General features: G+C 42.7%; 1 protein-coding gene and 1 long non-coding RNA gene across 6 annotated transcripts in view; one reads left to right on the top strand and one right to left on the bottom strand.

The window, feature by feature from the left end:
* The window catches only part of LOC110496087 (nuclear factor of activated T-cells, cytoplasmic 1), a 66,444-nt gene extending 63,955 nt beyond the window's left edge, over nucleotides 1-2,489 (bottom strand). For 2 of the 5 annotated variants that reach the window (XM_090228329.1, XM_090228328.1), the window contains exon 1: nucleotides 2,013-2,486. Coding sequence is in view for 2 of the 5 variants with exons in the window: in XM_090228328.1 (XP_090084454.1) it covers nucleotides 2,013-2,031 (19 nt within the window). In the remaining 3 variants the exon portion in view is untranslated. Of the gene's footprint in view, nucleotides 1-2,012 lie in introns of all 5 variants that reach the window. The other 3 variants (XM_036971310.2, XM_036971309.2, XR_016493691.1) reach the window with 2 other exon arrangements.
* LOC149970311 (uncharacterized) overlaps nucleotides 1-13,156 on the top strand; it is a 431,327-nt gene that overhangs the window by 292,395 nt on the left and 125,776 nt on the right. The gene's annotated exons all lie outside the window — the stretch shown is intronic.

The following is a 13,156-nucleotide window of genomic DNA, read 5'->3' as shown; positions in this document are numbered from 1 at the left end:
ACTGTACATTTTGGGTCAATTTCTCTTCAAATGTTTACTCATGCAAGAAAAGACAGAGGCATGGATTACCAATTTGAGTAAACCATCCTGAATGAGAGCTTTTTGTGCCACCGCTGCCACACCCACCACTCCCTACTCATATGAGGGGTGCCTCATAATGTAATGTAGCTCTCATAATAAAGACCCATGTGTTTCAAAGTTCATCATTCCTTAAGGCAATATAAACATATCCCCAATATGTACAGTATAAACCATTTTTCCCCTCAATACATACAATTTTAATGGGTACTATATAAACCTTTTGATGAAACCAAATAATTATTTCATAACGTAAGTAGCTACCATGGATATATACTGAACAAAAATATACACGCAACATGTGAAGTGTTGGTCCCATGTTTCATGAGCTGAAATAAAAGATCCATGATTTTTTTTCACACACAAAAATATTACTTAGCTCAAATTGTGCACACATTTATTTACATCCCTGTTAGTGAGCATTTCTCCTTTGCCAAGGTAATCCATCCATCTGACAGGTGATGATTGTCAAGAATCTGATTAAACAGCATGATCATTACACAGGTACACCTTGTGTTGGGGACGGACAACAAAACACCACTCTAAAATGTGCAGTCTCACAACACAATGCAACAGATGTTGAGGGAGTGTGCAATTGGCATGCTGACTGCAGGTATGTCCACCAGAGCTTTTGTCAGATAATGTTATGTTAATTTCTTTACCATAAACCACCTCCAACTTAATTTTTGAAAATTTGGCCAAGTTCGTCCAACCGGCCTCATAACCGCAGACCACGTGTAACCATGCCAGCCAAGGACCTCCACATCCAGCTTCTTCACCTGCGGGATCATCTTAGACCAGCCACCCAGGCAGCTGATGACAGTGGGTTAGCACAATCAAAGAATTTCCACACAAACTGTCAGAAACCGTCTCAGGGAAGCTCATCTGCATGCTTGTTGTCCTCACCAGGGTATTGACCTGACTGCAGTTCGGTGTCTTAACCCACTTCAGTGGGCAAATGTTCACCTTCAGTGGCCACTGGCAAGCTGGAGAAGTGTGCTCTTCAGGGATGAACCCCGGTTTCAACTGTACCGGGCAGATGGCAGACAGCGTGTATGGGGTCGTGTGGGCCAGCAATTTGCTGATGCCAACGTTATCAAGAGTGCCCAATGGTGGGGGTGGGGTTATGTTATGGGCAGGAATGAGCTACAGACAACAATCACAATTGCATTTTATTGACGGCAATTTGAATGCACTGAGATACCGTAACGAGATCCTGGAGGCCCATTGTTGTACCATTTATCCACCGCTATCACCTCATGTTTCAGCATGGCCTGCATTCTCACCAGACATATCACCCATTGAACATGTTTGGGATGGTCTGTTTCGACGAGTACTACAGCGTGTTCCAGTTCCTGACAATGTCCAGCAACTTTGCACAACCATTGAAGAGGAGTGGGTGAACATTCCACAGGCCACAATCAACAGCCTGATCAACTCTATGTGAAAGAGACGTGTCACGAATGGGGTTCACACCAGATACTGACTGGTTTTCTGATCCATGCTCCTACCTATTTTTTAAATTCAATTTCAATTCACATGAATGTATTGTCAGTCATGTGATATCCACAGATTAGGACCTAATGAATTTATTCCAATTGACTGATTTACTTATATGAACTATAACTTGAAATTGTAGTATGTTGCGTTTATATTTTTGATCGGGTAAATTAAGCTGTCATTATTGTTAACATATCGTATAATCATCTCAGTATTCAGTAGGCTTCTACATTGTCATACATTTATAATAGTAGGCCATCGAAACAGAGGAGAAACCCATTCACAGACACCCGAAGAGAAAGTGCAGCACTAGACAAGACAGGCAGCTATCCAACACGCAAAATCATCCATGTCGATGGAATTATCGTTTATGAATGCAATATTACTCTAAAACGCAGTCTGACATTCAAAAGTAAAAGGAAGAGCCTACTCACCCTCTTCAGCAGATTTCATTTTTTTCCTACAGACAAGGAAACCGCACGTCCGAAATCGAACTTTGAAGACAGCCACAGGTCTGCGTTATCCAATAGCCATAAAGCTTCGCTTTAGGACTCTAATGATGATGTTGAGGCGCTCTCGCTATATTTTAACAAAACTTCAAAACTATGGCAAATCTGTTTAATTGAGAAAGAAAAAAATGAATGTAGATTATTTTAAAAGCGACTCGTAGAAAAATACAAATCGTATCTGCAGAGTGAAACACTTTTGGATACAATTGGATAGAGTAAAGAAATAAAACGCAGGGACGGGATTCAATGTGTGATTCCCATGGAGAGTAAATATTATTTGAGCGACTGATTTGTGATACTTGATTGATTTTGTGGAAGGGGATCCTAGCTGGTCTGGGCATGTGTTGCAGAGAGCTCCTTGGCGAATATAAACCCGGGATCACCTTCAGCGCAAGCGCACCGCCCATTGGACAGTGATGCATCTCCATGTCTGACCAGCAGATACGTTTAATTGAGATTCACTCCACTCACTGGGTTTTCAGCTACTTCAACACGTGGTTGATTAGCTGAGCTGGCAGCGACAGTTGCTGTTCAGAGAGCGCTGCAGGCTAGTGGAAAATGAAATGCAATATTTACATGTAAAGAGCATGAGAAGGAAGATCAGATAATGGATATGCCATTTGTATTTGTATTTTTTGGGATCCCTATTACTCTTCCTGGGGTTCAAACACATTAAGGCCTATCAAAAAAATCATATTTACAAAAAAATTATAATCTAAAGATTAAAGCTTCCTGGAGTATCCTTAGGGGTTCTTCAAATTGAAACTGTGGGGGGACCCATATATGTTCTTCAAATAATCCCTTTTAATAGCTCCTCAAAGAACCTAACCTTTTGAAGAACCTTTTGGGGAACATTTTTACTACCCCCCATGACTGGGAGTCCCCCCCTCCCCTATTATTATTAATAATAATATGCATAACAATAACACACTATTTTAGTTTTCAGTGTTTATTATGATTTTAGTGGCAAAGCAGAATTAAAAACCAAATTTGAGGTAAACACCCAGCAGAGCCCCAAGTCCAATGTGTATATCCTCTGACATGTTGATGTTAATGTGTTGATGTTCTCCCAATCCATAGCCAGAATGACTTTTGGGGTGCATGGTGATCAAACAGCTTTCCTGTTATATTCAGTGTAGATAGGGTGAAGTCTGTGAACCAAAAAAATAGTAGTTACACAGATGATCAACAAAACATGCACACAACAGTATTCATACCTTGGTTAATGTGGTCAATGTGAATAATGTAGAAGCCTATGGGATGAGCAGCAGTTTAAGGCACTGCATCTCAGTGTTAGAAGTGTCACTACAGACCCTGGTTCGATTCCAGGCTGTATCACAACTGGCCATGACTGGGAGTCTCATAGGGCGGTGCACAATTGGCTCAGCATCGTCCGGGTTAGTGTTTGGCTGGGATAGGCCATCATTGTAAATAAGAATTTGTTCTTATCTGACTTGCCTAGTTAAATAAAGGTTTAATAAAAAATGTAATAAATACAGTACCGATCAAACGTTTTAGAACATCTACTCATTCAAGGGTTTTTCCTTTACTTTTACTATTTTCTACAATGTAGAATAATGTAGTAACCAAAAAAGGGTTACATTTTTTAAATATATTTTAAATTTGAGATTCTTCAAATAGCCACCCTTTGCCTAGGTGATAGCTTTGCACACTCTTGGCATTCTCTTAACCAGCTTCATGAGGTAGTTACCTGGAATGCATTTAAATTAACAGGTGTGTCACGGACGTCGTCGTGGAAATGACCGGACCAAGGTGCGGTGTGGTGAGCATACATTTTCCTTTAATTTATATAAATGTCACCAACAAAACAAGAAACAAAGAAACGACCGTGAAGCTTAGTAGGGCTATAGTGCCACTAACAAAGTCAACTACCCACAAAATACAAAGGAAAAAAGGCTGCCTAAGTGTGATTCCCAGTCAGAGACAACGATAGACAGCTGTCCCTGATTGAGAACCATACCCTGCTAAAACACAGAAATAGAAAGCATATAAATAAAGAAACTAGAATGCCCACCCTAGTCACACCCTGGCATACCCAAAACAGAGAATAAAAGCCTCTCTATGGCCAGGGCGTGACAAGGTGAGCCTTCATAAAAGTTCATTTGTGGAATTTCTTTCCTTTGTAATGTGTTTGAGCCAATCAGTTGTGTTGTGACAAGGTAGGAGGGGTTTACAGAAGATAGCCCTCTTTGGCAAAAGACCAAGTCCATATTATGTTAAGAACAGCTCAAATAAGCAAAGAGAAACTACAGTTCATCATTAGTTTAAGACATGAAGTTCAGTCAATACGGAACATTTCAAGAACTCTGAAAGTTTTTTCAAGTGCAGTTACAAAAACCATCAAGCGCTATGATGAAACTGGCGCTCGTGAGGACTGCCACAGGATTGGAAGACCCACCTCAACCAAATTGAGATGGTTTGGGATGATTCGAGCCGCCCATCTGCGGCCTGCTAGCCGTTGGCTATCTTATCGGCTGCTATCTGAATAGACAATCAGACAATTTTTATTTTGTTTTTATTTATTTATTTTTCTTCTTGGGCCTCTATAACTATGTCTATTGTTTTTATTTTTGTTGTTGTTGTGTGATTTGGATTCATCCCCTCTACCACACGGAAACCCACTGATCTACTGACGGAACGCAAGAGTTGGCTAATAACAGACCTCCATCTTATGCTAGCTTGCTCCTATGCTAGCTTGCTACCGATTTAGCTGTCTAAATCGCCGTGACCCCCAACCAACCTCTCCACTCACTGGACCCTTTTGATCACTCGACTGAGCATGCCTCTCCTTCATGTCAATATGCCTTGTCCATTGCTGTTCTGGTTGGTGTTTGTTGGCTTATTTCACTGTAGAGCCTCTGGTCCTACTCATTGTACCTTGTCCAACCTATTAGTTCCACCACCCACACATGCAATGACATCTCCTGGTTTCAATGATGTTTCTAGAGACAAAATCTCTCTCTTCATCACTCAATACCTAGGTTTACCTCCACTGTATTCACATCCTACCTTACCTTTGTCTGTACATTATACCTTGATGCTATTTTATCGCCCCCAGAAACCTCCTTTTACTCTCTGTTCCAGACGTTCTAAACGACCAATTCTTATTGCTTTTAGCCGCACCCTTATTCTACTCCTACTCTGTTCATCTAGCGATGTAGAGGTGAATCCAGGCCCTGCAGTGCCTAGCTCCACTCCTATTCCCCAGGCGCTCTCTTTTGACGACTTCTGTAACCGTAATAGCCTTGGTTTCATGCATGTTAACATTAGAAGCCTCCTCCCTAAGTTTGTTCTATTCACTGCTTTAGCACACTCTGCCAACCCGGATGTTCTAGCTGTGTCTGAATCCTGGCTTAGGAAGACCACCAAAAATTCAGACATTTTAATTCCAAACTACAACATTTTCAGACAAGATAGAACTGCCAAAGTGTTGCAATCTACTGCAAAGATAGCCTGCAGAGTTCTGTCCTACTATCCAGGTCTGTACCCAAACAATTTGAACTTCTACTTTTAAAAATCCACCTCTCTAAAAACAAGTCTCTCACCGTTGCCGCCTGCTATAGACCACCCTCTGCCCCCAGCTGTGCTCTGGACACCATATGTGAACTGATTGCCCCCATCTATCTTCAGAGCTTGTGCTGCTAGGCAACCTAAATTGGAACATGCTTAACACCCCAGCCATCCTACAATCTAAACTTGATGCCCTCAACCTCACACAAATTATCAATGAACCTACCAGGTACCTCCCCAAAGCCTTAAACACGGGCACCCTCATAGATATCATCTTAACCAACTTGCCCTCTAAATACACCTCTGCTGTTTTCAACCAAGATCTCAGCGATCACTGCCTCATTGTCTGCATCCGTAATGGGTCAGCGGTCAAACGACCTCCACTCATCACTGTAAAACGCTCCCTGAAACACTTCAGCGAGCAGGCCTTTCTAATCGACCTGGCCGGGGTATCCTGGAAGGATATTGATCTCATCCCGTCAGTAGAGGATGCCTGGATATTTTTTTTAAATGCCTTCCTAACCATCTTAAATAAACATTCCCCATTCAAGAAATTTAGAACCAGGAATAGATATAGCCCTTGGTTCTCCCCAGACCTGACTGCCCTTAACCAACAAAAAAACATCCTATGGCGTTCTGCATTAGCATCGAACAGCCCCCGTGATATGCAGCTGTTCAGGGAAGCTAGAAACCATTATACACAGGCAGTTAGAAAAGCCAAGGCTAGCTTTTTCAAGCAGAAATTTGCTTCCTGCAACACTAACTCAAAAAAGTTCTGGGACACTGTAAAGTCCATGGAGAATAACAACCCCTCCTCCCAGCTGCCCACTGCACTGAAGATAGGAAACACTGTCACCACTGATAAATCCACCATAATTGAGATATTCAATAAGCATTTTTCTACGGCTGGCCATGCTTTCCACCTGGCTACTCCTACCCCGGTCAACAGCACTGCACCCCCCACAACAACTCGCCCAAGCCTCCACCATTTCTCCTTCTCCCAAATCTGCTCAGCTGATGTTCTGAATGAGCTGCAAAATCTGGACCCCTACAAATCAGCCGGGCTTGACAATCTGGACCCTTTCTTTCTAAAATTATCTGCCAAAATTGTTGCCACCCCTATTACTAGCCTGTTCAACCTCTCTTTCGTGTCGTCTGAGATTCCCAAAGATTGGAAAGCAGCTGCGGTCATCCCCCTCTTCAAAGGGGGTGACACTCTTGACCCAAACTGCTACAGACCTATATCTATCCTACCATGCCTTTCTAAGGTCTTCGAAAGCCAAGTCAACAAACAGATTACTGACCATTTCGAATCTCACCATACCTTCTCTGCTATGCAATCTGGTTTCAGAGCTGGTCATGGGTGCACCTCAGCCACGCTCAAGGTCCTAAATGATATCTTAACCGCCATCCATTAAAAACATTACTGTGCAGCCATATTCATTGATCTGGCCAAGGCTTTCGACTCTGTCAATCACCACATCCTCATCGGCAGACTCGACAGCCTTGGTTTCTCAAATGATTGCCTCGCCTGGTTCACCAACTACTTCTCTGATAGAGTTCAGTGTGTCAAATCGGAGGGTCTGCTGTCCGGACCTCTGGCAGTCTCTATGGGGGTGCCACAGGGTTCAATTCTTGGACCGACTCTCTTCTCTGTATACATCAATGAGGTCGCTCTTGCTGCTGGTGAGTCTCTGATCCACCTCTACGCAGACGACACCATTCTGTATACTTCTGGCCCTTCTTTGGACACTGTGTTAACAACCCTCCAGGCAAGCTTCAATGCCATACAACTCTCCTTCCGTGGCCTCCAATTGCTCTTAAATACAAGTAAAACTAAATGCATGCTCTTCAACCGATCGCTACCTGTACCTACCCGCCTGTCCAACATTACTACTCTGGACGGCTCCGACTTAGAATACGTGGACAACTACAAATACTTAGGTGTCTGGTTAGACTGTAAACTCTCCTTCCAGACCCATATCAAACATCTCCAATCCAAAGTTAAATCTAGAATTGGCTTCCTATTTCGCAACAAAGCATCCTTCACTCATGCTGCCAAACATACCCTTGTAAAACTGACCATCCTACCAATCCTCGACTTTGGCGATGTCATTTACAAAATAGCCTCCAATACCCTACTCAACAAATTGGATGCAGTCTATCACAGTGCAATCCGTTTTGTCACCAAAGCCCCGTATACTACCCACCATTGCGACCTGTACGCTCTCGTTGGCTGGCCCTCGCTTCATACTCGTCGCCAAACCCACTGGCTCCATGTCATCTACAAGACCCTGCTAGGTAAAGTCCCCCCTTATCTCAGCTCGCTGGTCACCATTGCATCTCCCACCTGTAGCACACGCTCCAGCAGGTATATCTCTCTAGTCACCCCCAAAACCAATTCTTTCTTTGGCCGCCTCTCCTTCCAGTTCTCTGCTGCCAATGACTGGAACGAACTACAAAAATCTCTGAAACTGGAAACACTTATCTCCCTCACTAGCTTTAAGCACCAACTGTCAGAGCAGCTCACAGATTACTGCACCTGTACATAGCCCACCTATAATTTAGCCCAAACAACTACCTCTTTCCCTACTGTATTTAATTGATTTATTTATTTTGCTCCTTTGCACCCCCATTATTTTTATTTCTACTTTGCACATTCTCCCATTACAAATCTACTGTTCCAGTGTTTTACTTGCTATATTGTATCTACTTTGCCACCATGGCCTTTTTGCCTTTACCTCCCTTATCTCACCTCATTTGCTCACATCGTATATAGACTTGTTTATACTATATTATTGACTGTATGTTTGTTTTACTCCATGTGTAACTCTGTGTCGTTGTATGTGTCGAACTGCTTTGCTTTATCTTGGCCAGGTCGCAATTGTAAATGAGAACTTGTTCTCAACTTGCCTACCTGGTTAAATAAAGGTGAAATAAATAAAATAAAAATAATGAAGGAAAAGCAGCCAACAAGTGCTCAGCATATGTGGGAATTCCTTCAAGACTGTTGGAAATGCATTCCAGGTGAAGCTAGTTGAGAGAATGCCAATACTGTGCAAAGCTATCATAGAGGCAAAGGGTGGCTTTTTGAAGAACCTCAAATATAAAATATATTTTGATTTGTTTAACCCTTTTTTGGTTACTACATGATTCCATATGTGTTATTTCATTCAAACCCTTGAATGAGTAGGTGTTCTAAAACTTTTGACCGGTAGGGTAAATTCACTGACGAGGTAAGGGAGGAGGATGGTAAATCCGATCTGCATTACATACCAATACCAATTTGTATGCCTCCTTGTCTTTATACCTGCAGACACATACACAAACGTGAGCAGTTCTGTCATCTGCACCAATAAAGCTAGCCTTCAACATATTCTTACCTCTTTGTTGAATGATATCCATTGAATTGTGTTTTAGAAAGTTTCGCACAAATACGAAAAGATAGATGGTGTCATCAGAAAACAATATAAATGTAGATCATACAAGGGACAAACCTTACCTTAAATTAAGGAGATCTTTACATTGTTCAGTTAAGTGCCTGCCCCTGCTGTCCTTTCAAATCCAAATGTTTCAGTTGGGAAATGAAGTTCCTGCAAGTACCCACACCAACTAACGAGGTTCCTCGATGAACTCCACCTCCTATGGGTTCTTGGAAGAATATTTCGTGGAGATCTTTGAGGATCTAAGAAGAACCCTTGTTGAACCCCTAATTTTTTGAGTGTATAACATCATTACACCACTACATATCTGCCTGTGTGGGTGTCTCTTTACAGTTTGCATTGTTCCATGAGGTGTAGTTTTATCTGGGGGGGGGGGGGGGGTTAATCTAATTGTACTGCTTGCCTGAGTTACTTAATGTGGAATAGAGTTCCATGTAGTAATGGCTCTGTGTACAGTCATGGCCAAAAGTGTTGAGAATGACACAAATATTAATTTCCACAAAGTTTGCTGCTTCAGTGTCTATATATTTGTGTCAGATGTTACTATGGAATACTGAAGTATAATTACAAGTATTTCATACGTGTCAAAGGCTTTTATTGACAATTACATGAAGTTGATGCAAAGAGTCAATATTTGCTGTGTTGACCCTTCTTTTTCAAGACCTCTGCAATCAGCCCTGGCATGCTGTCAATTAATTTCTGGGCCACATCCTGACTGATGGCAGCCCATTGTTACTTAATCAATGCTTGGAGTTTGTCAGAATTTGTGGGTTTTTGTTTGTCCACCCGCCCTCTTGAGGATTGACCACAAGTTCTCAATGGGATTAAGGTCTGGGGAGTTTCCTAGCCATGGAACCAAAATATCTATGTTTTGTTCCCCAAGCCACTTAGTTATCACTTTTGCCTTATGGCAAGGTGCTCCATCATGCTGGAAAAGGCATTGTTCGTCACCAAACTGTTCCTGGATGGTTGGGAGAAGTTGCTCTCGGGAAGATGTGTTGGTACCATTCTTTATTCATGGCTGTGTTCTTAGGCAAAATGGTGAGTGAGCCCACTCCCTTGGCTGAGAAGCAACCCCACACTTGAACAGTCTCAGGATGCTTTACTGTTGGCATGACACAGAACCGATGGTAGCGCTCACCTTGTCTTCTCCAGACAAGCTTTTTGCGCCGGATGCCCCAAACAATCGGAAAGGGGATTCATCAGAGAAAATGACTTTACCCCAGTCCTCAGCAGTCCAATCCCTGTACCTTATGCAGAATATCAGTCTGTCCCTGATGTTTTTCCTGGAGAGAAGTGGCTTCTTTCCTGCCCTTCTTGACACCAGGCCATCCTCCAAAAGTATTTGCCTCACTTCCTGAGCAAGCTCTGTACTGGTGGTGCCCCGATCCAGCTTCGGAATCAACTTTAGGAGATGGTCCTGGTGCTTGCTGGACTTTCTTGGGTGCCCTGAAGCCTTCTTCACAACAATTGAAAATGTGTTCTGGTTTTGGGGACTGTGAAGAGACCCTTGTTGGCATGTCTTGTGGGGTATGCATGGGTGTCTGAGCTGTGTGCTAGTCATTTAATCAGACAGCTTGTTGCTTTCAACATGTCAATGCCTACCACAAGGACAAGTAGTGATGATGTCAATCTCTCCTCTACTTTGACCCAGTAGAGAATGATATGCATGTCATTTATGTTAGCTCTTTGTGTACATTTAAGTGCACCACCCACACTCTATCCTCCCTACCACTCAGCCTTCCTGTCTCCCATCATCAATGTGCTCCTTTTTTCTCTGGCGTTGTAACAGAGTCCCCCAGTCTGTTTCCTGTTGTGTGTGGCAGTTGCCAGGTAACGAAGGCAGGCCTCCAGTGGAGATGGAGTTTCCTAAAGCAGCGATTCCCCCAAGGCTGAGAGAGCACTCATAGTGAGTGGGGTTCAGCTTATAGGGCTAATGGGCCCGAAAGCCAGCATGAAGCCCAAACACAACACTGACCAACAGTTTGCTAACGTGGCACCAAAAACAATCTCCACTAAACACAGAGCATGCGTGAGCATTTTATTATGTGTTTGCAGATCTTCCTTGAGCACAGAGTATAGTGGAAATACTGTGGAGACATCTTTAAACCAGAAGCCCGGCCATTATGGCTGGTCATTTCATTTGCATTGGTCACTCCTACTTAAACAGGGTGCACTGGAATTCCAGAACAAACCCAGTCAAATGTAATTAGGCTAGAAAAGCCGTTTCTCCATTTATTAACAAGATACAGTAGCATAATAGCATAATGGTAGGTCTTTCCAACACATATACAAATCTGAAAATGTTGTAGAAAATACAAATGACAAAATGTTCTTCCACACAGCTAACATTTCTGCGATATAAATGCTTTAGTGTTCCACCCAGGGGATGGCTAACATAATTTTGTCAAGAAATGTCAAATAGATACATGATCCTGCAGCATTTAAAATGATCTCATTCACAACCATCATACAGAAAATAGACTTGACATATTGATTACGTGAATTTAATGTCAAATCTGATTTTGACACTTATTACAGCTCTTTGATAAATTGCTCCAATGCTCCCTTTTAGTCTGTGCTGACCAATTACTGATGCTCCGTAGGATCTTCTATTTCATTCTAATGAAGGTAACTCTATTATTGGGTGTAATGGGCTTACAGTAGCTTTGACATAGGGCACTCACCTGTGTAGATTTTCCACAACACAAATCATTTTATTTGTCACATGCGCCGAATACAACAGGTGAAATGCTTATTTAAAAGCCCTTAACCAACAATGCAGTTCAATAAATAGAGTTAGGAAAATATTTACTAAATAAATAATAAAATAAATAAAAAGTAACACAATAAAATAACAATACCGAGGCTATATACCCCCTGTATATAGCCTCGGTATTGTTATTTTATTGTGTTACTTTTTATTTATTTTATTATTTATTTTGTAAATATTTTCCGGTACCGAGTCAATGTGTGGGGGTACAGGTTAGTCGAGGTAATTTGCACATGTAGGTAGTGGTAAAGTGACTATGCATAGATAATAAACACTGAGTAGTAGCAGTGTAAATAGTCCGCGTGGCCATTTGATTAATTGTTCAGCAGTTTTATGGCTTGGGGGTAGAAGCTGTTAAGAAGCCTTTTGGACCTAGACTTTGCACTCCGGTACCGCTTGCCGTGTGGTAGCAGAGAGAACAGTCTATGACTTGGATGACTGGCGTCTTTGGCAATTTTTGGGGCCTTCCTCTGACACCACCTAGTATATAGATCCTGGATGGCAGGAAGCTTGGCCCAAGTGATGTACTGGGCCGTACACACTACCCTCTGTAGTGCCGTACATTTGGATGATGAGCAGTTGCCATACCAGGCAGTGATGCAACCGGTCAGGATGCTCTCGATGGTGAGGCTGTATAACTTTTTGTGGATTTGGGGACACATGCAAAAATGTTCAGTCTCCTGAGGGGAAAATATGCCTTCGTGCCTTCTTCATGAATGTCTTAGTGTGACTAGACCATGATAGTTTGTTGGTGATGTGGACACCAAGGAACTTGAAACTCTCAACCCACTCGACTACAACCCCATCGATGTGAATGAGGGCATGTTCAGCCCCCCTTTTTCTGTAGTCCACGATCATCTCCTTTGTCTTGCTCACATTGAGGGAGAGGTCGTTGTCCTGGCACCACATGGGTGATCTTAAATCCCTATAGGCTGTCTCATCGTTGTTGTTGTGTGGTCAGCAAACTTAATGATGGTGTTGGAGGTGTGCTTGGCCACGCAGTTGTGGGTGAAAAGGGAGTACTGGAGTGGACTAAGCACACACCCCTGAGGGGCCCCCGTGTTGAGGATAAGAGTGGCAGATGTGTTGTTGCCTACCCTTACCACCTGGGGCGGTCATCAGTAAGTCCAAGATCCAGTTGCAGAGGGAGGTGTTTAGTCCCAGGGTCCTTAGCTTAGTTTTAGAACCAGGAACAGATATAGCCCTTGGTTCACTCCAGACCTGACTGCCCTTGACAAGCACAAACACTTCCTGTGGCGTACTACTTTAGCATCGAATAGCCCCCGTGATATGAAACTTTTCAGGAAGTTATGAACCAATTT

Source organism: Oncorhynchus mykiss, chromosome 30, assembly GCF_057628025.1.
Source record: "Oncorhynchus mykiss isolate SJ-2025 chromosome 30, ASM5762802v1, whole genome shotgun sequence".
Classification (NCBI taxonomy): Eukaryota; Metazoa; Chordata; class Actinopteri; order Salmoniformes; family Salmonidae; genus Oncorhynchus; species Oncorhynchus mykiss.
This window is presented reverse-complemented; position numbering and strand designations above follow the sequence as displayed.